The 21768-nt window shown below is 33.2% G+C and overlaps 3 protein-coding genes and 1 non-coding gene across 4 annotated transcripts; 3 read left to right on the forward strand and 1 right to left on the reverse strand.

Annotated features, from left to right (window-relative positions):
• Nucleotides 1-428: 428 nt before the first annotated feature.
• Nucleotides 429-1282, forward strand: LOC146931977 (uncharacterized). Its single transcript, XM_085707714.1, has 2 exons — nt 429-959; nt 1061-1282. The coding sequence occupies exons 1-2, from the start codon at nt 429-431 to the stop codon at nt 1280-1282; spliced, it is 753 nt and encodes a 250-aa protein (XP_085563840.1).
• Nucleotides 1283-3572: 2290 nt separating this feature from the next.
• Nucleotides 3573-9063, forward strand: LOC146931978 (glucan endo-1,3-beta-glucosidase-like). Its single transcript, XM_085703556.1, has 3 exons — nt 3573-4639; nt 6251-6581; nt 8675-9063. The coding sequence occupies exons 1-3, from the start codon at nt 3587-3589 to the stop codon at nt 8833-8835; spliced, it is 1545 nt and encodes a 514-aa protein (XP_085559682.1). The 5' UTR covers nt 3573-3586; the 3' UTR covers nt 8836-9063.
• TRNAQ-UUG (transfer RNA glutamine (anticodon UUG)) lies at nt 8408-8479 on the forward strand. Its single transcript has one exon. It is a non-coding gene; the product is annotated as a tRNA-Gln (tRNA).
• Nucleotides 9064-11534: 2471 nt separating the features above from the next.
• LOC146931980 (vesicle-associated membrane protein 721-like) lies at nt 11535-17620 on the reverse strand. Its single transcript, XM_085703558.1, has 5 exons — nt 17276-17620; nt 16858-16999; nt 16636-16756; nt 12134-12196; nt 11535-11879 (listed from the first exon to the last, which is right to left on the reverse strand). The coding sequence occupies exons 1-5, from the start codon at nt 17469-17471 to the stop codon at nt 11739-11741; spliced, it is 663 nt and encodes a 220-aa protein (XP_085559684.1). The 5' UTR covers nt 17472-17620; the 3' UTR covers nt 11535-11738.
• Between the last annotated feature and the right edge of the window lie 4148 nt (nt 17621-21768).

Below are 21768 nucleotides of genomic sequence, written 5' to 3' on the forward strand. Positions count from 1 at the left end.
AAAACTTGGTGCGGGAGCTGTTTGGATATTAATTTCACTGTAATATTTGTTTGTATTCGGTCAAAATTATCAGTGTTGTCTAGTCCCCAGTGTTTAGTTTAATAATTGTCAGTGTTGTCTAGTCCTCAGTGATAGTCCCTAGTGTTGTCTAGTCACCCGTGACTTATTTGCTTTAATAATTATGCCCACCATACAATGACTTTAATAATTCGTTGCCCACCACACAATGACTTTAATAATTCGTTGTCCACCACACAATGACTTTAATAATTATACCATCCGTGACTTTAATAATTATACCACCACACAATGAAGGTCTTATATATAGGGACTCATATCTAGTTCTAATATCACAAATCTCATTCATATCTACTTCGAATATCACAAATCTCATTCATTTCTACTTCCAATATCACCAAACACTATCAATGGATCCTTTTGATATGGAAGCCTACTTCAAAAAATGTGATGTTGAAGACACTTATATCGTTAACCGATTTATTCAGCGTCGAAAAAAAATAGAGGAAGGTAGTGGATCAGGTAGTGGATCTCGTAGAAGAAAATATTTAAATAGAGATCATGCAGCAGCTAACCAAAGACTCATTGACGACTACTTTGCCAATGAGCCTACATATGACGATGCAATGTTTCGTCGTCGGTACCGGATGCAAAAACACGTTTTCCTTCGAATCATTGGAGACCTTTCAAGTAGTGATAACTACCTCACCCAGCGAGTTGATGCCGCTAACAAAGAAGGTATATCACCATTAGCAAAATGTACCATAGCAATGCGAATGTTAACATATGGTGTGGCAGCAGATGCGGTCGATGAATACATCAAAATAGGAAGTAATACAACATTAGAGTGCTTACTTAGATTCTGCAAAGGAATCATACGACTGTATGAGCAAGTGTACTTGAGAGCACCAACCCAAAATGACTTGCAAAGAATACTACATGTTAGTGAAATACGGGGGTTCCCAGGGATGATCGGGAGTATTGACTGCGTGCACTGGGAGTGGAAAAATTGTCCTAAAGCATGGGAAGGTCAATTTACCAGGGGGATAAGGGAACCACCATAATTAATCTTGAAGCAGTTGCATCTCATGATCTATGGATCTGGCATGCCTTTTTTGGATGTCCGGGAACGTTGAACGATATAAACGTTTTAAACCGGTCACTAGTGTTTGATGATGTGGAACAGGGAAAGACTCCAAGGGTGAATTTCTTTGTGAATCAACGTCCCTATAATATGACATACTATCTAGCTGATGGTATCTAGCCTTTTATCCAACTTTCGTCAAATCAATTAGACTTCCTCAAAGTGAACCCGATAAGTTATTTGCAAAACATCAAGAGGGATGTCAGAAGGACATCGAACGTGCTTTTGGAGTGTTTCAAGCTCGATTTAAAATTATCCGTGAACCAGCTCGCTTGTGGGACATAACCGATTTGGGTATCATCATGAGGTCATGCATCATATTACATAATATGATTGTTGAGGATGAACGAGATACATATGCTCAATGTTGGACCGATTTTGAGCAATCTGAGGGAAGTGGATCTAGTACACCGCAACCATACTCGACCGAGGTGTTACCCACTTTTGCAAATCATGTGCGTGCTAGATCCGAGTTGCGTGATCCAAATGTTCATCACGAATTGCAAGCAGATCTAGTGAAGCACATATGGACAAAATTTGGAATGTTTCGTAATTGAAGATCATTTGTATCGTACTAAATAAATTACGTGTGTGTTGTGTGCTTGTTTGTTGTCTTGCATTTTAAGCTATTTGTGTGTCGCGTGCTTAGTTTGTTTTTTTTTTTTTTTTTTTTGAAGGAGCTTAGTTTGTTGTATTGCATTTTAAGTTAAGAAAATAAAAATAAATTATTTAAATAAATATTGTTTTAAAAAAAATTAATTGTATTATTTTAATATAATACAATTAATTTTTTTTAAAACAATATTTATTTAAATAATTTATTTTTATTTTCTTAACTTAAAATGCAATACAACAAACTAAGCTCCTTCAAAAAAAAAAAAAAAAAAATAAGAATAAATTATTTAAATAAATATTGTTTTAAAAAAAATTAATTGTATTATTTTAATTTAATTATAATCGATAATTATAATTTTATGTAATTATAAAAACAGAAATTAAATAAGAATAAGAAATAAAAAGTGGTGGGGTAGGGTGTTGAATGAAAACCATTGGAGAGGTAAAAATGGAATGGGTGTTGAATTAAGAGAGAGAAAATGATGTGAAGTGTTGGGAATTGAAAAAGTGAGTGTTGAAGGTTGTTGAATATAATTTGCCATTGTACATGGTCTAAGGTGGGCTATCTGTCACACCACGAGGGTAAAATTCCCCTCTTACTTAGACCATCTCAAATGACCCTATTGAAAGGGTGTTTAAGCTTGTTGAACCATTGGAGGAGAGGGTATTGAAGATGAGGTGGAGGAGAGAGTAGATGAATGACTTCAACATGTTGAATCCTGCCACGCCGAGCCACGTGTCGCGTTCTGATTGTTTGAAAATGAGCGCGTGAATGACACGCGCCGACAGGGCGTGTGATGCGTCAGAGGACGCGGAGAGAGAAAAAGTTGTGGGGATAGAGGGACACGTGTTGCAACGCAATTGGCAGTTTCGATTTATATTTTCTTAATGCTTTGGACTCAATTATTTCGTTGCAAATAATTTTTTTATTTTTTTACTAAAATTTGTAATTTTTTTTTCTCTACAAATAGAGACTTGGATCATTTGATTTGGACACAGAAACAAAAACCAAGTTTTCCACTCTCTTAATCTTATATTAGTTTTTCACTCTCTTGAAATGAATCGCAATAATAATCAATTCAACACCCAAAATTGTTCTGATTACCCATTTAACTACCAAAATCCAACCAACATCCTCAAAATCCAAATCAATTTCCCAACCAACATCCTCAAAACATGTCAAATTTTGGTTTTACAGTTTAAGTTAAGAAAATAAAAATAAATTATTTTACAAAATTTTGTTTTTCCATAAAAAACTAAAAAATAAATTGTTAATTGTATTATTTTAATTTAATTATAATCGATAATTATAATTTTATGTAATTATAAAAACAAAAATTAAATAAGAATAAAAAATAAAAAGTGGTGGGGTAGGGTGTTGAATGAAAACCATTGGAGTGGTAAAAATTGAATGAGTGTTAAATTAAGAGAGAAAAAATGATGTGGAGTGTTGAAAATTAAAAAAATGGATGTTGAAGGTTGTTGAATGTATTTTGCCGATGTACATGGTCTTAGCTGAAGGGTACAATTCTAACAAGTATATTGCTTTTCAAAAAAGAAAAATATTTCTTTAAAAGAAAAACATTATTCATTTTTATTTTACATTTTAATGTATAACAAAATGGCGCAAAATATCTAGCTGAGGGAGGACAACGTAAACCTCGCAAAACCTAGAAATAATGTTTAGTTTGACTCCACATTGGACCCCACAATGGCGGTTTGATCCAATCAAAATTGTCTCAAAATTAACTTTCTAGTTTCCACTTACTTCTTTCCTTCCTCAATCTCACCCCTCACTCAAAAATCAAAATGGCAGTTCCTTTTCACTTACTTCTTCTTCTTCTTCTCCTTCTCTCAACTTCCAACTTCTCCTCCGCCACCTACAACATCGGCGTCAACTACGGCACCATCGCCGACAACCTCCCACCACCCACAACCGTCGCCACCTTCCTCAAAACCCAAACCACAATCACCCACATTAAAATCTTCGACACAAACTCTTCCATCCTCCGCGCCTTCGCCAACACCAACATCTCCGTCACCGTAACCGTCTCCAACGCCGACATCCCTTCCCTCACAAAACTCCCCTCCGCCCAACAATGGATAACCACCAACATCCTCCCTTACCATCCCAAAACCATCTTCAACCGTATCGCCGTCGGTAACGAAATCCTCGCAACTTCAGACAAAACCTTAATAGCACACATTCTTCCCGCCATGAATGCACTTCATCAAGCTCTCACTCTTTCAAATCTCACTCACATTCAAATCACATCTCCTAACTCACTCGGCATTCTCTCTTCATCCTCACCACCCAGCTCCGCCGCTTTCCGCCGTGGCTACGACGTTACCATCTTCACTCCCATACTCAAATTCCACCGTGAAACTAAATCACCTTTCATGGTTAACCCGTATCCGTTTTTCGGTATTTCATCAAACCAACCCGACGCACTTAACTACGCTTTGTTTAAACCAAACGGTGGCGTTTTTGATAAAGCTACTGGAATAAACTACACCAACATGTTTGACGCTCAAATGGATGCGGTTTATTCGGCGATGAAGAAAGTGGGTTATGGTGACGTGGATTTGGTTATTGGAGAAACGGGTTGGCCTTCTTTGGGTGACCCGGGTCAACCCGGTGTGAGTTTGGAAAATGCAGTTTCTTATAATGGGAATCTTATTAAGCATGTTAATTCTGGGAAAGGAACTCCTTTGATGCCTAATAGAACCTTTGAGACTTACATTTTCTCATTGTTTAATGAGAATCTTAAACCTACTATTTCGGAGCAGAATTACGGGTTGTTTAAACCGGATCTTACTCCGGTTTATGACGTTGGGGTTTTAACCCAAAAACATCAACAGGTCCGTACCTATACATTTTTTCTTTCCTTCATTTATCTGTTTATTTTAGTGGAAAAAAAAAAAAAAATAGAGAATCCTTTTGTGACCGTTTCGTTCGCTGCATATGCGTATCTTACTGTTATAGACCTTTACGTGACAAATTAGTACACGACATGCTTTTTCTGCAAGTACATCTATGCCCCTATGTTTTGTCTGGAATTTGCATTTTGGGGGTTATTGTGGTGATTTCGCCATGTGAATGACTGTGTCCTGTCTGACCTTGCCATGTGAATTTGAAAGGCATTTGACTTGAAGGAATAGTAATATGGCCCAAAGCATTAACCTGTCACTTTCTTATTCCTTCATTCATGAATACGTACCAAGGTTGCACACGGTATTATTGTTAGGTCGGTATTCATTTTACAGGTTGAGAAGCACATGCTAAAATTCTTTGAAGTGTAAAATGCCAAAACAATAAACATAACCTTACTCTAACTGTATTTTAATAATTGAACTGTTTATTATTTATGTAGTACATTATTTAGTGCGTGACAGTGTGAACTGTGTAAAGTTTGGTTTACACTTTACAGTGTTGGCTAATGGGATGTATCATTCGTTGTAAGAGGAATGCTAAGGACACTTGCTTCTACACTCTCCCATAAACACTCTCTCAATATATGGTGCCACATGGCACACTTTTTCATTTCAAACTTAGTAACCGGCTAAACAGGTTAACATAATTTCTTTTTCTTAAAAACTTTTTTATTCTTTTAATTACAAGGATATCAACACTTTTATATTATTTTTTAAAAGAAAAAAAAAACACTTTTCCACTACTGCTACCAACCACCACCGCAGTTAAACACAAACGCAAAGGAGGAAGATGATCCGCTTTCTCTCCTCGTCGCTATGGATCGAGTTCTGTGACCAAACAAGTTGATTCCGACGCTTATGAGTTATGAAGCTCGTTAGAAAAGATGAAGAACAGATGAAACATTAATCAGAATAGAGCTTATGTATCAGCTGGATCTCAATCGACGATACCGGAAAGGGATCGGTGAACGTTTACAGTCGGAAATCGGTTTCAGTACGGCGACACTGGCTGAAGAGAGATTTAGAGATTCTTTTTGGGTTATTGTGATGACGAGGGAGAAGCTACAATGATGTGTAGCGTATAGTGAACTGATGAAGGTCACATGCACATATAGAAGAAAGAAGACATGTGATGGTGTTTTTTTATGGTGGGTGTTTTTTTTTTTGTTTGCGGCTTGTTTTGTGTATAAGTAAAGTTTTTGACTTTTCACAACTACCATACAATGAATTTTCTATTTCAGAACACAATGATTTTTTTTTCATACACGAAGTTGCAGTTTTTAATGGCTGAAACACAGTGAGATTACAGAGCCACGACGTTGGCATTCAACCATTTACGAAGATGACCATTGAGTTGCAGTAAGCGAAAAAATAAAAATAAAAAAGATTAAAAATGTTTCCAACTTCCAAAGCCGGTAAACAAGTGAGCAGTTAAAAAATTAGACACGTTGCACCATAGGTTAAGAGAGTATCCATGAGCGAGTGTTTGCGTGACTGCCCCTAGCATCGCTCTTCGTTGTAATTGTAATGTAACCACAGGCAATGGGACCCGCATCAGGGCCAACAGCAATGGGACCCGCATCAGGGCCAACAGCAATGGGGCCATCAGAGTCACCGGAATCGTCTCCTTCAAAGAAATGGTGCGTGCCAAAGACGAATGCTAGTGAGAAAGCGTTGCAGGCAAACATTGACTATGTGTGCAGCCATGGGATAGATTGTGGGCCTATAAAGAATGGTGGGCCGTGTTATAAGCCCGATTCACTGAGGTCCCATGCGGCCTACGCCATGAATGCATATTATCAGAAATCTGGTCACCACGATTCTGATTGTGATTTTGGACACACTGGAGTCATTACTTACACAGACCCTAGTAAGTTTTACTTATTTGTTAATATTACATGAGTTTAATTTTGATGGATAAATTTCATACCATCAACCATATGATTAAATCCTGTAAAAAAACATATGATTAAATTAAATGTTGATAAACAGTCACATTGATTCCTGACTTTGCACCTCGCCGTCACAATGGTCCTTGACTCATGATAAAATACAAAACAATCCCTAAATGTGTATCTCCGTTAGCATATTGTGTTTACTTGTCTCATGAAAAATGGTCCTTGACTCATGATAAAATACAAAACAATCCCTAAATGTGTATCTCCGTTAGCATATTGTGTTTACTTGTCTCATGATATTTGGTGGATACCATAGTTCTTTATACAGCCAAATATGTTAGTTGTCTGAACTTTGAAAGATTTGTTCTATAAAATATGTATGAAATTTTCTGTGGTTGAAAATAATCAAATGTGTTATGAATGGTGATTTGCTCTGATAATCACAGGTTTACAATTCTGCCTATTAGCTTCTGCACATGTTAAAATTTGATTAAAATTCTACACTGTTATGATTTTCCTGTATGATTACACACCTGACACAGGAAGTAAATTTTTATGCAGTAACAGTCTTTGATAATGATTGTCTAACTTTCTTCAAGTAAAAATAGTCTATGAATTAAGAAATAGTCAACAGCTCAAGATTCAATTTAACTATTAGTCAGAATTGGCTCAAAATAAAATCAATCAAAGATGCAATATGAAAAATCTATAATGATCTTATATTAATGTTTTTCTGTGATCTCAATTTTGTCATAGTGAGAATGGTTCAAAATGTCATAGTGCCTGTTGTTGCAAGATTAAATTTATGTTGTAGGTTAAGAATTAATGTTGCCTCATTTTTGTGATGTCATAGTCCAAGGTGCAATAACAGAAATGCCATAGTCTAAGAATTAATGATGCAATAATACTTTTTGAAAAGCATGTTAGTTCAATTTCAAGCCAAATGGAAAGGTTGACAGGGTTCATTTCAGAAATTTAAAGTGCATAATTTAATGGAGTTTGTATCAAAAAATTCGATTTTGAACAAAAGAGAGAATCATATGAGATTTAGGGATTTAGTTTAGATTTTGTCCCCATTTTTGTTTGGGTTACTTTCATTTTGGTCCCTATGCCACATCATTCATCCTTGCCAGTCCAAAACAATTGTCACCTCATCTGTTTCACATCCAGGGACTATTTTGTATTTGTATTTTATACTGAGTCAGGGACCATTGTGACAGCGAGGTGTATGTCAAGGACCAAAGTGACTGTTTACCCTTAAATGTTTTTATTATATGTGTAAAATTGATTTTAGAGTTGTAGAATTGATTTTGACATGTTAATTGATTTCGAGTAAAAATGATTTTGCCTTTATAATTTTATGTCACTTGAAGCTAGAATTTATAACTTTTAAATCTAGAATTGATTTTTACACTCAAATTTACCGTTCAAGTCACTTTTATATGAATGTATTCAAACAAAATTCACTTTTAAACATAATCATTTCACGTGTATGTTTGGTTCCACTTCTAGAGAGACCAAAATTGATTCTCGAGGTGTAGAATTGATTTTGCCTCCAGAATTGATTTTAGTTGAAGCTAGGATTTGTAGCTTTTGATTCAATTTTTTATTTTTACACACAAATTTATAGTTCAACTCATTTTTACATGAATGTATTTAAACACAAATCATTTTGCATTCGAGTGTATTATTTAAGTATTTGATACAAAATTATTTTTATTTATTTTAAAGTAGTGTTTCCTAGATTTGTTGTTATTTTGAAACAATTTAGATTAGGAGAAGCACATCACAACAAAAGGGTTCTATGGTGTAGTGGTTAGCACTCTGGACTTTGAATCCAGCGACCTGGGTTTGACTCCCGGTAGGACCTGTTTTTATTTTATTATACCTGCAATTTTTTGATTCACCAAGAAAATGAAGGAGGCACACCCATGCAAATGTATGAAACATAAAAAACTTAATAATGCATTTAAATTTACATATAATGCATAAAATGCGCTTAGACAACTATTGTATTGATTGCTGGGAAGAAAAAAACTTATGAGAATATGGGTGCCTGTTGCAGGTTCTGAGACATGTAAGTTTCCATATGCAGCTACAAGTTCAGGGCCAAATGTCAAAAAGCCTGATACAGATGGTGGCTCACTCAAATCTGCCACTTCCAAACTTAGATTATATCACTTCTTATTTTATCTTCAATTTCTTATTTTTCTCTGTTTTCTTTAATTTATTTCTATAATATTTATGTTCCTAGTTAAGATTATGGTTAACGTATGCGATTTGGAAGTAGATGTTTTTTTTGGGTTCCTCTCGCATCAATTTGACCTAGGAAGGGTATTTGTATTTTGTAAACTAATGCACACATTGATATTATATGTAATTTATAGTATTTTATAATCATGACTGAAAAATGTGGACTGCGGATAAGAATTTTATGAAATTGATTTGTGGAAAGTGATGTAAGAAGGAAATTGCCATAGTGTTTTTATCACCTTCAGTGGCTATCTATTCAGCTTGATGAAATTGAGTGCCCATAATCAATGGTGAAATGAAAAGCTACTTGTCCTGTTGAAAGGCTATTCCTTTTGTAAGATGTTTGCTCACAATAGGCGGTTCATTTTTCCTAATTTGATATAAAAACGCAAGTATAAGATAAATGGTTGTGTAATTAATAGATGGCATTGATGAAACAGAACAAGAGTCTATGTAAATATAATATTTGAGAATCAAGCAATAAAATCCATTTTGTTGATTATGTCATGCAAGATCATTATTGGAAGTAACCAATATCAAGCACATTTCCTATAAACTAAAATTTATTTGTTCCAAAAGGGAAACCTGCAATAGTAGTAAATAGGCCTAGGGGAAGAACTTCATATTGGTGGCAGATTTTATTTTTATTTTATGTTATGAAAAGGAAAGAAAAAACAACACAACAACAACAACCAAGCCTTATCCCACTAAGTGGGGTCGGCTACATGGATCAAATGACGCCATAGTGTCCTATCAAAAACCATATTTGGATCCAGCTCATTGACCTCTAAATCTTTTCTAATGGTTTCTCTAATGGTTTTCTTAGGTCTTCCTCTACCTCTTTTAACCTGACTCTCCTCCATTTGATCTACTCTTCTTACAACGGCATCTACGGGTCTTCTCTCTACATGTCCAAACCATCTAAGCCTATTTTCTACTATAGGTGCTACCCCCACTCTCGCTCTAATGGTGTCATTCCTAATCCTATCCTGTCTAGTCTTACCACTCATCCAACGCAACATCCTCATCTCCGCTACGCTTACTTTACTCTCGTGTTGGCTCTTAACCGCCCAACACTCCGTACCATACAACATTGCCGGTCTGACTGCTGTCCGATAGAACTTTCCTTTCAGCTTAAGTGGTACTTTCTTATCGCACAAAACACCTGAGGCTCTTCTCCATTTCAACCACCCAGCTTGAATACGATGATGTACATCAGCTTCTATTTCTCCGTCATTTTGTACTCAAAAGACTGCATAACCGCTGCAAAATTAAACACAAAACTAGTCATCACAGAACTAGTCAGTGGAGTTGGATATTAAGTTCACAACATGTTGCAGCAGTGCAACCCAGAACCATATTTCACTAGCCAATCCGCACAATTGTCACCCTCCTCAAGGAATGATGTAAAGTCAAAATTCAAGGATAAATCAAACTCAAAGCATATGGATGCATGTGTTGGTTGCACTCCATCTTAAATCAAACTCAAAGCAGATTTGTAGTCTATTCACACGTGACAGGTCTAAAATCCTTACTCCAAGCAAAGAACCAAAGCTACCACATTCGTATTAGTAGTGATGCCACAACTAGCAAATAACTCGTATAATCAATTACAAAGGGAGTCATTAATTAATCTACCATAACCAGGATTTTCAAAGGAGCTACCATCAACATTGAGTTTCACTGTATCACCTAGAGGGGGAATCCAGGAGACCAATCTCTCATTATGCCCAACTTTTGCAGAACCAAAGCTCTCGATTGTAGCTTCCAACTGTGATTTAATGAGATTAATAATATGCCAATTCACACAAGGGATGTCAAAGAATAATTCTTCATTCTGAACTTTACAAATAAACCAGCAAGTAATCAAGATTAAGAAATATGTACATAATTGCAAATAAATGAATTTATAAATGAGTATAACAAATCAAGATCAGCTTTTAAATTCAACCTAAAACTTTTGGTGAAACTCATCAAAAATAAATGAGCAAAGCAAAGCTCAAGTGCTTCATGTTATAAAAGACGACATTTAAATCGTAAGTGCTCTGTGCTTGAAGGTCTTTGATGCCTAAATTTTATTTAATCATTTCATGTATATTTGTTGTCCCATTGATGGAATAAAAAAATTATTCCAAGAACGAAAAAAAACTAAATAATAGACAGCGAGAAGTTGTTTGGCAGAACAATAGAAATTAATCTCTCACTTATATATGATTACTTGATAAATGTTTCTGGACAAAGCCATATATTATAGTAAGTTTTTTGATGATGTAAAAGCAATACCTTTTTTTGGTTACATATAGGTAGTACCATGTTACAAGAAGTAAATTCGAAGGAATAGAATTATTATCGAAAAGAAGAACAGGTTAAATTCAAAGGAATGATAGTCTTCCTTTCACACAAAAAACACAAGTTTCGCAAAAAGGAAAATAGGTTGAAAAACACGGATGCTACAATCCCTGCTATAAAAACCTAAATTATTTGTGAAACTGTAAATAGAGAAAAAGTTGATGACATCTCCAATATTTAAAGACATTTATTTGCCTTCCAGATAATAAAACTTTTTCTTGCGAGAAATCATTCATACACAAGGTGACAAACAAGGAGCTAAAATTGCATGAATAATGATAACAGGATGTGTCGGCTGAATTTAAATTGAAATCAAACTACAATAGACAGGCAAAAAAGCATATAAAAGCATTAGTATATCATCATCACCATCATACTGTAAAAACTTAAAAGTGAACGGTATACAGGTTCTGATATCTTGACTACATACAAAATCATGTCATACACCTGATATCTTTCCTCATCATCATCATATAATAATCACAAGAAAGTCAAAATAGCAAGATAAATGTCTCCGAGAGTGGCGTTTATTTATTCTTAAGAACGATTGGGAGGACAATTATGAGGATCAGAGCTATCAAAATTGCCAATACAATCAGCTTTATCTTCATATTTTGCAGCCACATTTTTCTGCGGATTTTGGTCCCTGAGTTCCTGAAGTCTTGTGCCTGCCTCATAAAACAGCAAGTTAGAAAACATTTCGATTTGAAGAAAAAAAACAGGCAATGGTTTTTTTTAATACCCCCGACTCATCTTTTGTGTGGGATGGAGAGGAAGGGGGAGATCTTTACCATAACACTCGGGAGAGCCATCATTTATCATAAAAAAATGCTTTAGAAACTAGAAACAAAATAGTTGTTCACATGAAAAAACTAAGTACTGATGCTCTAGTACAAGACCTTCCAATCACACAATTACTAACCTGGTGATGAAGGTTCTCAGTCTTGTCAACCAAAAGCTCTATCTTTTCCCCCCTGTCCAGGACCTACATCAAGTTTCAAACATGTCAATATAATCTAACAGAATGTTCTCAATTATGAGACATCAAATCAGGATTGCAGCCAAAAACTTGACTGCTTTTTCTCTCTACTTTTCTTCTGATAGGTACAATCGCTGTGATATCTCCTTTTCTATACAATACATATGGTATAATTAATAGACAGAAATCACTCCTTCAATATGCAATCAAAATGCATAAAATTGTAATTGCCATGTCTACAAATGCTTGCTAGTTGTAGAATAGTTGAATGCTAAAGTTATATCTTAGTTTTCTACATAATTTAGTTTTTGGCCTAGTGAAGAGCATAGCTTCAAATATTTTTAATCAGTGAGCAAAGCACAACTCAAGCCATGAGCAATAAAAATAGAAGTAACATGTTCTATTATGAAAGAAGAGAATGTGTGCTTCCAAAAAAACTTCCATAAAATCTATCTAGATCTAAATATAATACATTTTCAAAAAGAAAAAAACCATGAGAAGTCAGCGAACATTGTTTTCGGCCATATAACTGGTAACTAGACTAGTTTCAAGCAAGCGATAGCCTGAAAGAACTTAAGGATAGATGAAAAATTCTAGACAACATCCTTATTGAACCATATTTTCTAAATCAATCTCAATTTATTGCACCCCTATATGGGCTATGGCTACATACGAAAGCATTGAATCAATTTGATCACAACTTTGAATATGGAATTCAGAGGCATCAAATAGGAAGTGATAATCGAAACATGGAACCACAATGAAATACACAATAAACCAAAAGATGGCAGGTCCCCATCAACAGCACTTGAAGATGGAGACGCAAGGGGACCTTCTATCTCCATTTAGAACAAAAGTAACTTACAAAACCCTGACTCACCCTATCATTAGCTCCCTTAAAATCCAACCTAAACAATTAAGTTATATACTTTTTTCCTGGCGTAACATCATCCACTACTTCATTAGGTAATAAAATAGCAGTCTAATGTTTGTTTCATGCAATAAAGGAAATTTGGTTGTTCAAGATGATTTCTGATATAATAAATTCTTTATACCCAAACACCAACAAAACATAGACAATGTGGGAAATGCATTCAATCTGAAAAGAGGAATGCAAACTTAGTCGGTTCAATTTTTTTTGCTCCCCTTGAACCCTAGTCCTTGTGAACCTTCCTTATCCCAAATTAGGTGTACAACCAATTGAACACAAAAAATCCAATTTTTTTTGTTATATTTAATAAAATTTCAAGATTACACAAGAACCCTTATTTATTTGCAGCTTTTGGTTCGTGTAAAGAAAGCTGCATGTCTGACTAAAACATACTCACATGTTCAAATCCAAAACATAATGAGTATGTAGTAACTAATACCAAAAAAAAAAAACATAATAAAGGTACCCAAGCAAACTCAGGAGTCATAATACTGTGTTCCAAATAAATAAAAAAAGAGAATATACTAATTCAGCCTACACTATCCCATGTTTGTGGACATCGAACAGTAATTTCATGTGACGTGTATATATTATAGAAAATAATATAATGGTATAAGATAATATCTTTCTTCCATTTCTTAGACTCTGAGGCCCCCAAAAATGACTGTGTCAAGCCTATGCTACAGAAGTACAACATCAGAGAAAATTATAGTAAAATGAGGTGCCGATAGCATGAGCAAGTGACTCTATGAAGCCTCCATAGCAGAAAAATGAAAACAGAGTACTTGAACACAATACAAAAGAGAGTGCAGAATGAGTGGGGGACTATGTGTAGCCCTTGTTTTAGAATAATGAGATCAGAGTGATTGAATAATCAATATAGCACATGTTCAATCATGTAGTGATAAAGTGGTTTGGTAGGAGGTACATAAAGGTTAAAGAGATAAAGAGTTGTAAGTTCAACTCCCCCCCACTAATATTTCTAACCAAAGGTAATCATAACTAGAACAGCCGGTTCAGCTGGTTGAACCAAGAACCGTAACTCTGCCTGGTCCAATTAGACATTAAAATCGGCTGGCATAAGAACCGGACTACAAGTTGGTAAACCAGCATAAAAAATTTCAAAACTGGTCAAAACTTGTGATTGACCGGTTATTGTAGTTAACAAACCACACACGCACAGAAATGAAAATGGATTGACTGGATAATGGCTCACAGCTGCATTTTATTTATGTTCGTATATTATATTGTTTTCTTATCTTTGAAGTGGGACACCTGCAATTTCTCTTTATATTCGTTTGTGTTACTTCAGTTTTGTGTACTGACTAGGAAATTTGCCTTTTCCATTCCAAGGTTTGACTGTTGATAGGTATATGATATCATAATACTCACTCCGTCCCAAATTTATATGCCACTTTAGCAATTTCACATAAATTGAGAAATGTAGTTAATGTTGTATAGAAAAGAAGTTATTTTATAAAATGTCCTTTATTAATGGTATGGAAAACATAAATTAAAAGAATTGAAAAAAAATAAAGTAATAAAAATAGTAATAAATTAAAAGAATTAAAAAAAATAAAGTAATAAAAATAGTAACGGGCATAATAGAAAAATAAGTATTAATTATTAGTCAATATTGTAAAATGACATACAACGTTTGCTAGAATGACATAATTTGGGACGGAGGGAGTATAATATCACTACTAATAATATTATATAACAAGAGTTAAAGAGATACAAAATCAAAGAGAAAAAAGAGATGTGATGATGATATGATGTTACTATTACATATTACTTCACCCGTCCCACGATTACTATTGTATTTAACCATTTCACACAGAAGAAGCAAAATGATAAATGAATGAAATATAATTGTCTATAGAACATTATGACATCGTTTGATCCATGTAGCCGATCACACTTAGTGGGATATGGCTTGTTTTTGAAAGAAAGAGACTTGTGATTTCACTAAATTATTATCAACAACTGATGTATTTTCATTATCATAAATGAAAAGTAAAAAATAATAACTTGGGAGTGATGAACATTGTACTAGTTAGATGGTACATTTGGAAAAATTCAATTAAAACTATATTGAAAATTGAAAGTGACACTCTTTTAAGACGGCTTTTTTTGCAAATTTGATAGTTATTATGAGACAAAGGGGGATAATATATTATTGTCATAAAGATGTATTATAGATGTATATTTATACTGTCCAAAAACATAAAAAGTAATATGCATGAGTATAAAAACAACATTCATGTATAATTTCAACACACAGCAAGATCCTTTCAAAAGCCAAGTGCAATTTTATATAATAAATACTATATTGGGTTAAAGATGTTTTGATATTTTGTAAAATGAACAAATTTTGATTTTGGTCAATGTATAATGATATTTTGTAAGATGAGCAAATTTTGATTTTGGTAAATAAATGTATAATGATATTTTGAAAAATGATCAAATTTTGATTTTGGTCAATGAATAAAAATTTCTTCAATTTTTATCCTTTCAAACTTTGAAAGTTTTGCTTTTAGTTTAGGTCCATGAAAATTCTTTTCCTTTAATTTTTATCCCTCTAACAATCAAAGTTTCTTGGTACTTGGCAATTACTTCAGGGAAGAAAATATAATTCATTTTACAGCTCAAGAAAGGTTTTTCAGGTCGTCAAATGCTAACATGACACCACAGCCATTATTGGGTATCAATAAGGGATGGCAAGATGACCTTTTATTAGACCCATAAGCAGTTAGCTGGTGATATATAATGGCAGGGACCAAAAACATTCAAATTTTAGAGGGATGAAAAGAGAAGAAAAATTTCCTTATTTTACAATGACTAAAAATATATTTAATCCTAATATATCTCTTACACGTGTAGTGATATACCGAAAGAGTAAGAATTTAGATATACTTATTTTGTCATTATTGTATAATAATACACTATATCAATGTCTATTTATAGTCATACTAATTAATTAAAGAATAGAATTGTATAATAATACACTATATCAATGTCTATATATAGTCAAACTAATTAAGTAAAGAAAATTAAACAGAAAACCCAAGACTCGGTTAAGAAGACATATTCTATACGTAACGCAGAACAAGCCGGACTTTTGAGTTTTAGAAAACTTTCCCTCCCCCTTTGTCTCTCCAAAGACTCTTATGACTTTCAAATGTAACCTAATGAATTGTGCAGTATGAATCACAAATTGTGAGAGTCTAACTCTTGCATACCAATACAACATGAGCAAAATGCATTAATTTCATAAAATACTGGCCAGACTAACTTCGCGGTCTCACTTATTAGGTTTAACATTCGTATCGTATGTAAAGGTTTTCACAAAGATTCACTCTACGTGTTGTGCCGTATTTTCTATTTTTGTAAAAATTTAAACAACCAAATTTACACACTTTCTTCTACAAAATAAGATTCTTAAATCACAAAGCAATTAGATCCATTCAGCTCGCATCATATAATCCTCTTAGGTTAAAGTAGAAGAGTATACCTTTTCAATATTCTCCATCATGACACCTTTCACTTCAGACACCTGAGCCTTCACCTTAGCAAGCTTACTCACCTCCTCCGGGTGATCAACACAATACTGCATATGTTCCTTCAATTTTGGCCTGCCACAATTAAATATCAAATCACATAAACTTCCCATCAACAACAAAAATCGCAACAAACCCTAAATCATCATCAAACTCACAAAACATAAACTCATTACCCAAATTCCTTATTCAAGCTGTTAGGTGCAGCTGTAGACGCCTTCCCACCACCATATTTCGCAACAAAATCATCCTTCACACGTTCCAGAAAAGCCACCGGCACTTGTCTTCCAACCGTTTCATCCGCAACAACACAATACGCTACAATCACACAAGAAATTACTCTCAAAACGCAACACAGAACTTAAAATTAACATCAAAATAAACAATAAGCATATAAAACACGAATTTCACTAAAATAAAACCCTAACCTAAAATCACTTTTAATAATAAAATCAAAATAGCATACATATACTGATATAACTAATTTCTAGGTTATTGATTTATTCATAAAATTGAGTTTAGAACTACGATTACGCTAGATCGGAAATGAAATAAATTACGATTAAAATTGAAAAAAAAATGAAAAGTACGAACTGTAGCCATTATCGACGAGGTAATTGAAGGTGTGACCATCACAATTGTAAGTGAATTTGTTGTTAGAAGCTGGAAGCTTCTGAAGGCATTGAAAAGCGATGGAGTTGAAGTTTCCGCTGAATTCGGTGTATTCAGAGAGAATCACGCTTCCGCGAGAAACGAAAGCGTAGATCAGAGATTTTTGGTTCTGTCCCATCTTCTTCTCCACAGATCTATCGAACGAAGAGGTTTCTTGTGGTTGTGGTGATGGTGATGCTGTTTGCTATATTCTCGATGAACTTTTTCTTTCTCTTTTCTCTTCTTTTCTAGAGAGAGAAAGAGAGTGAATATAGAGAGAGAAAGAGTGAGAATAAAGAAAGTGTTTAGGTGTTTATAAAGTAAGGTGATAATTACAAAGCCCTCTATTAAGGAATCACAAGGTTATTTATGTTTATTTTTTATTTTTTGGGTTAGGAGTCCTCCTATTCTTATGGGATTGATAATTCAATCTGGTCGGAAAGATAATTTGAAATTTGATTGAGAAGTAAATAAAGTTTGGTCAAAAATTGTTTCATCAAAAATCAAGGTTATATGAACAATTTTATCTTTTGGTGAAGTCTGTTAACTACTTGAATACAATTATTTGATTAAATATAATGATTTTTTAACTTATAATAATAATAATATAATGATGGGTTTAAGGTTTAAAAAGGATAAAGTTAGGTCTTTTTTCACAAGTTACTTTATCATGTTTTGTGTAAAAAAAAAACTTGTATAAAAAAACTCACGAAACTATTGAATTCATATTCTCTATTGTTTTTCTCTCATGTTTTTTCGTTCGAAAGTTGAATCATCCATCTATAATGTTGATTGTATGTTGTTGACCGAAAACAACAGTTCAAGTCGCACATGACCGTCTTCTCGCGGTATAAGATCCAGATTCGAAACTGTTTGAGCAATGCATCATTTGGAAAAGTAAAAAAGTAAAAAACAAAAACAATTTATTGTACATTTTTAAGTATGGTTAAAATATTGGTCTAAACATTTATTTTTATTCAATATTTATTTTAGTTTTTTAAATTCAACATAGGAGTTATGTTGATGATCTTACAACTGAAGTTTATTGGATCTCATTTACGTGTTTTTAACTTGTAAAACTCAATAAAATCTAATGGTGAGACAATTTGCATAACCCTCTTATGTTAGATTCAAATATGAAAGAGGATTCAAATCATTTCACTTACTTATTGGTTTATGTTGGATTTACATGAAAATCAAATAGTAAAACAAGATAGGTGTTAAGTGAGTGATTGATGAAGGCGACGAAGCCTGAATCAAGAGAAGATGATGACATTGATGCATTGAAGAGGAGAAAATACCAATGTCATAAACGCACCATTTTATCATATTAATTCTTAAAATATCCTTGAAAGTTACGATTGATGGAATGTGATTAGATAAATGTATACATATTTGTTATATTCATTCAATAAATAATATATATATATTATAGGGCACACACATCATTGATTCGATAAATTTAAAAAGTAAAAAGTTACTTTATAATTGATATATACAACTCCTTTGAGCAAATGGAAAGAAAACAATGGAGTGGCACTGTGGTTGCGTCGTTGTGATTGTGTGATCATATCCACCGTGTGCGTTTGGCCACAGTTAATTAGCTACGGAGTACACCCTCCAGTCACAAATATAAGCAAAAATTCATGTTTTAGATTCATTCAATAAATAATGTATATAGTTTTTATTGTAGACAACATACATCAATTATTGAATGAATCTAAAATATGAACTTTTGCTTATATTTGTAGTCTAATTTTTTATTGTTTGAAAGGAATATAGTGTAATAATTATTTATTCTGTTTATTTATCGTCTTCTAAGTTTATTCTGAAGCAGCCTACTCACCTTACTGACAGCACCAGCTGATCCAACAATAAGGACATTTTAATTTTCCGACACTCACTAAAATAATACTCCAGTACTATGTGATACTCCCTCCGTCCCAATTTATTTGACCCCTTAGCTCATTTCACACAGATTAAGAAAAATGTATAAATAAAGGGGAAAGTGGAATATATTGTATTGGAAATGATAAAAGTAGTATTATTTAGTGTTATATTGTATTGGGAATGATGAAAGTTGTATTGAAAATTGAAATGAGTCAGTTATTTTGGGACACTTTTTTTTAGAAAATGAGTCAGTTATTACGGGACGGAGGGAGTACGATATAGTAGTCTATAGTCTATATTATACAATAGATTATTACCTGTGCTTTTCTAGGTAGAATGTACTTTACACATGTAAAACTTCCATTAGCGTCTCTCCGATCTTACCGTAAAAATGACGTTTTAGCATTTAGCTCTCTCTCACTCCAGCAAAAATAAAAAATTTAGCTCTTAGTCTCATCTCATTTTGGATTAGGATTCTCTCGTGTTGGAAAAAAATTTTGAAGAAATAATATGAAAGATTAAGGTTACTGAAATCTAAAGAGGCGGTGTTTCTGGTACTCGAACAAAGAAATTTATTTATGAGTGAATAGGCTAAAATAACTTTGGGCCTGTTTGGTTTGGCTCCTGAGAAGCAATTCTAGCCCAAAATCAATTCTCTACAATGCCAAAAGCAATTCTAGCCAAAAACAACGTGTTTGGTTCAGCTTTTCATAATTGTTTTTATCCTCCAAAAGCAATTCTCCATTAAGCTACAAATCCTAGCTTCTAGCTTTTCTAGAATCAATTCTCCTTGAACAACGTGTATAGGTTTGTATATTTTATTATTACAACATGTTATTTTACTTTATTGCCGTTTATCAATTCTCATTCTTTATCAATTCTCCTTTAGCTATGTCTATTTTAGTAATTATACATTCAAAAGCAATTCTACATAATTGCATCCAAACATAAATCATTTTGTTTAATCAATTCTACATAATTGTATCCAAACATAAATCAATTCTCTCAGAATCAATTATATTCAAAGCTGAACCAAACGGGCACTTTGTGAATAACTTTGTTACTCAAACTATATCCCCACTGAAGAAAAAAAATTAACATTTTTTATATTTCGTTACTGATGGAATGAGAAATATACCCATAACATAGTATGAAATTAGAAAGACATTTTCTTTTTTTTTCGATCCACTAGAAAGACATTTTCTAATAATCAAAGAAATAGTTTTTTTTTTTTTTTAAAGAAAGAATCCTTAATAAAATTAAAAGTAGACATCTTGCTTTTATCAACTATTGATGAAAGTCCAGGGTATATCTGCACCTCAAACTGCTTGGACTCCTAAAATATTGATTAAAGAGTTTTTCACAACCTGTTGGACATTTCTGCTATAAAAAAATCACTAATTTTTTGGAGTTTATGGACTAAGTAGAGGCGTATCTTCGTAAGTGTTAATTATGTTTGACATAAGATATAACATTAAAATTTTTCAATGTTTAAATATTTACACTTTTTCAAAAATTGTAACAAACACAAGAAATACTTTACAAAAGTTGTAATAAACACTTGAAATACTAGACATTATTTTCTGTAATTTTAGATTCTAATTTTCTCAAAAAGTTGAAACAAACGCATGAAATACTTGTACAAATGGTTTAAAATAATGGTACAAACAACCTCTTAATTGTTTTCATTTTAAGTAAATCATGTTAACAAATTTATTAGAGTCATTTCTTTTTTTTCTTTTTTTTTGGGAGAGAAGTTTCATCTTCTCTCCGACCCCTCTTCTTCATCCGATGGATAATGATGATTTTGAATCATTCTTGTACCCTGAATCATCCATCTGCGTATTTTTTCTAACTAACTAATATTTACATAAATTAGAGTTTTCTTTTATTTCGTTATCTGAGTGTGTGCAAAGCCGTTGTTTTTGTTCTTCTTTTTCCTATCATGTTGCATTGTTTGTTCTGTGCGGTTTGACAAATTACTTCAACTCGTTACAATTTACAGATTCAACAAATGATGACTTGACATAGCCAAAATCACTACATATTCAGAGACATTGTACTTTTAACACTACTTTTATTACATGCATTTTACTGATCTTTGTTATTGAATTGAATGTCTTAAGTTTATTTACAAATGAGTAATGATAGTTTTTTTTAGGAAAAATGAGCGATGATAGTTGAACAACCATTTGAAACAACTTTGACGACAACTTCATTTTCTTCTTTTTTCATTGGTCAATAACAATAGAGATAGAGAGAGAATAAAAACATAATGTAAATATGAGAGAGTTGTTGTAAATTGGTTGTACAAGTATAATTTCTCTTAATGAAATCTAGGATTATAAATATTCAAATCATGAATATTGAATATTTTATTTTAGTAAAACAAACTATTAACAAATTTAAATATCTTTCGTTTAGCTAATATATATGATGTGAGACTAATTATTCACGCTTAAATTTTGAAGCTCTCGTCATTAAATATGACTTCGCCCATTCATCAATTATTCTCCATCCAAACAATGATAAGATTAATAACTATA

The sequence above is a fragment of the Medicago sativa genome, chromosome 4 (assembly GCF_051527215.1).
Source record: "Medicago sativa cultivar Bolivia chromosome 4, Bolivia_mono, whole genome shotgun sequence".
Classification (NCBI taxonomy): domain Eukaryota; kingdom Viridiplantae; phylum Streptophyta; class Magnoliopsida; order Fabales; family Fabaceae; genus Medicago; species Medicago sativa.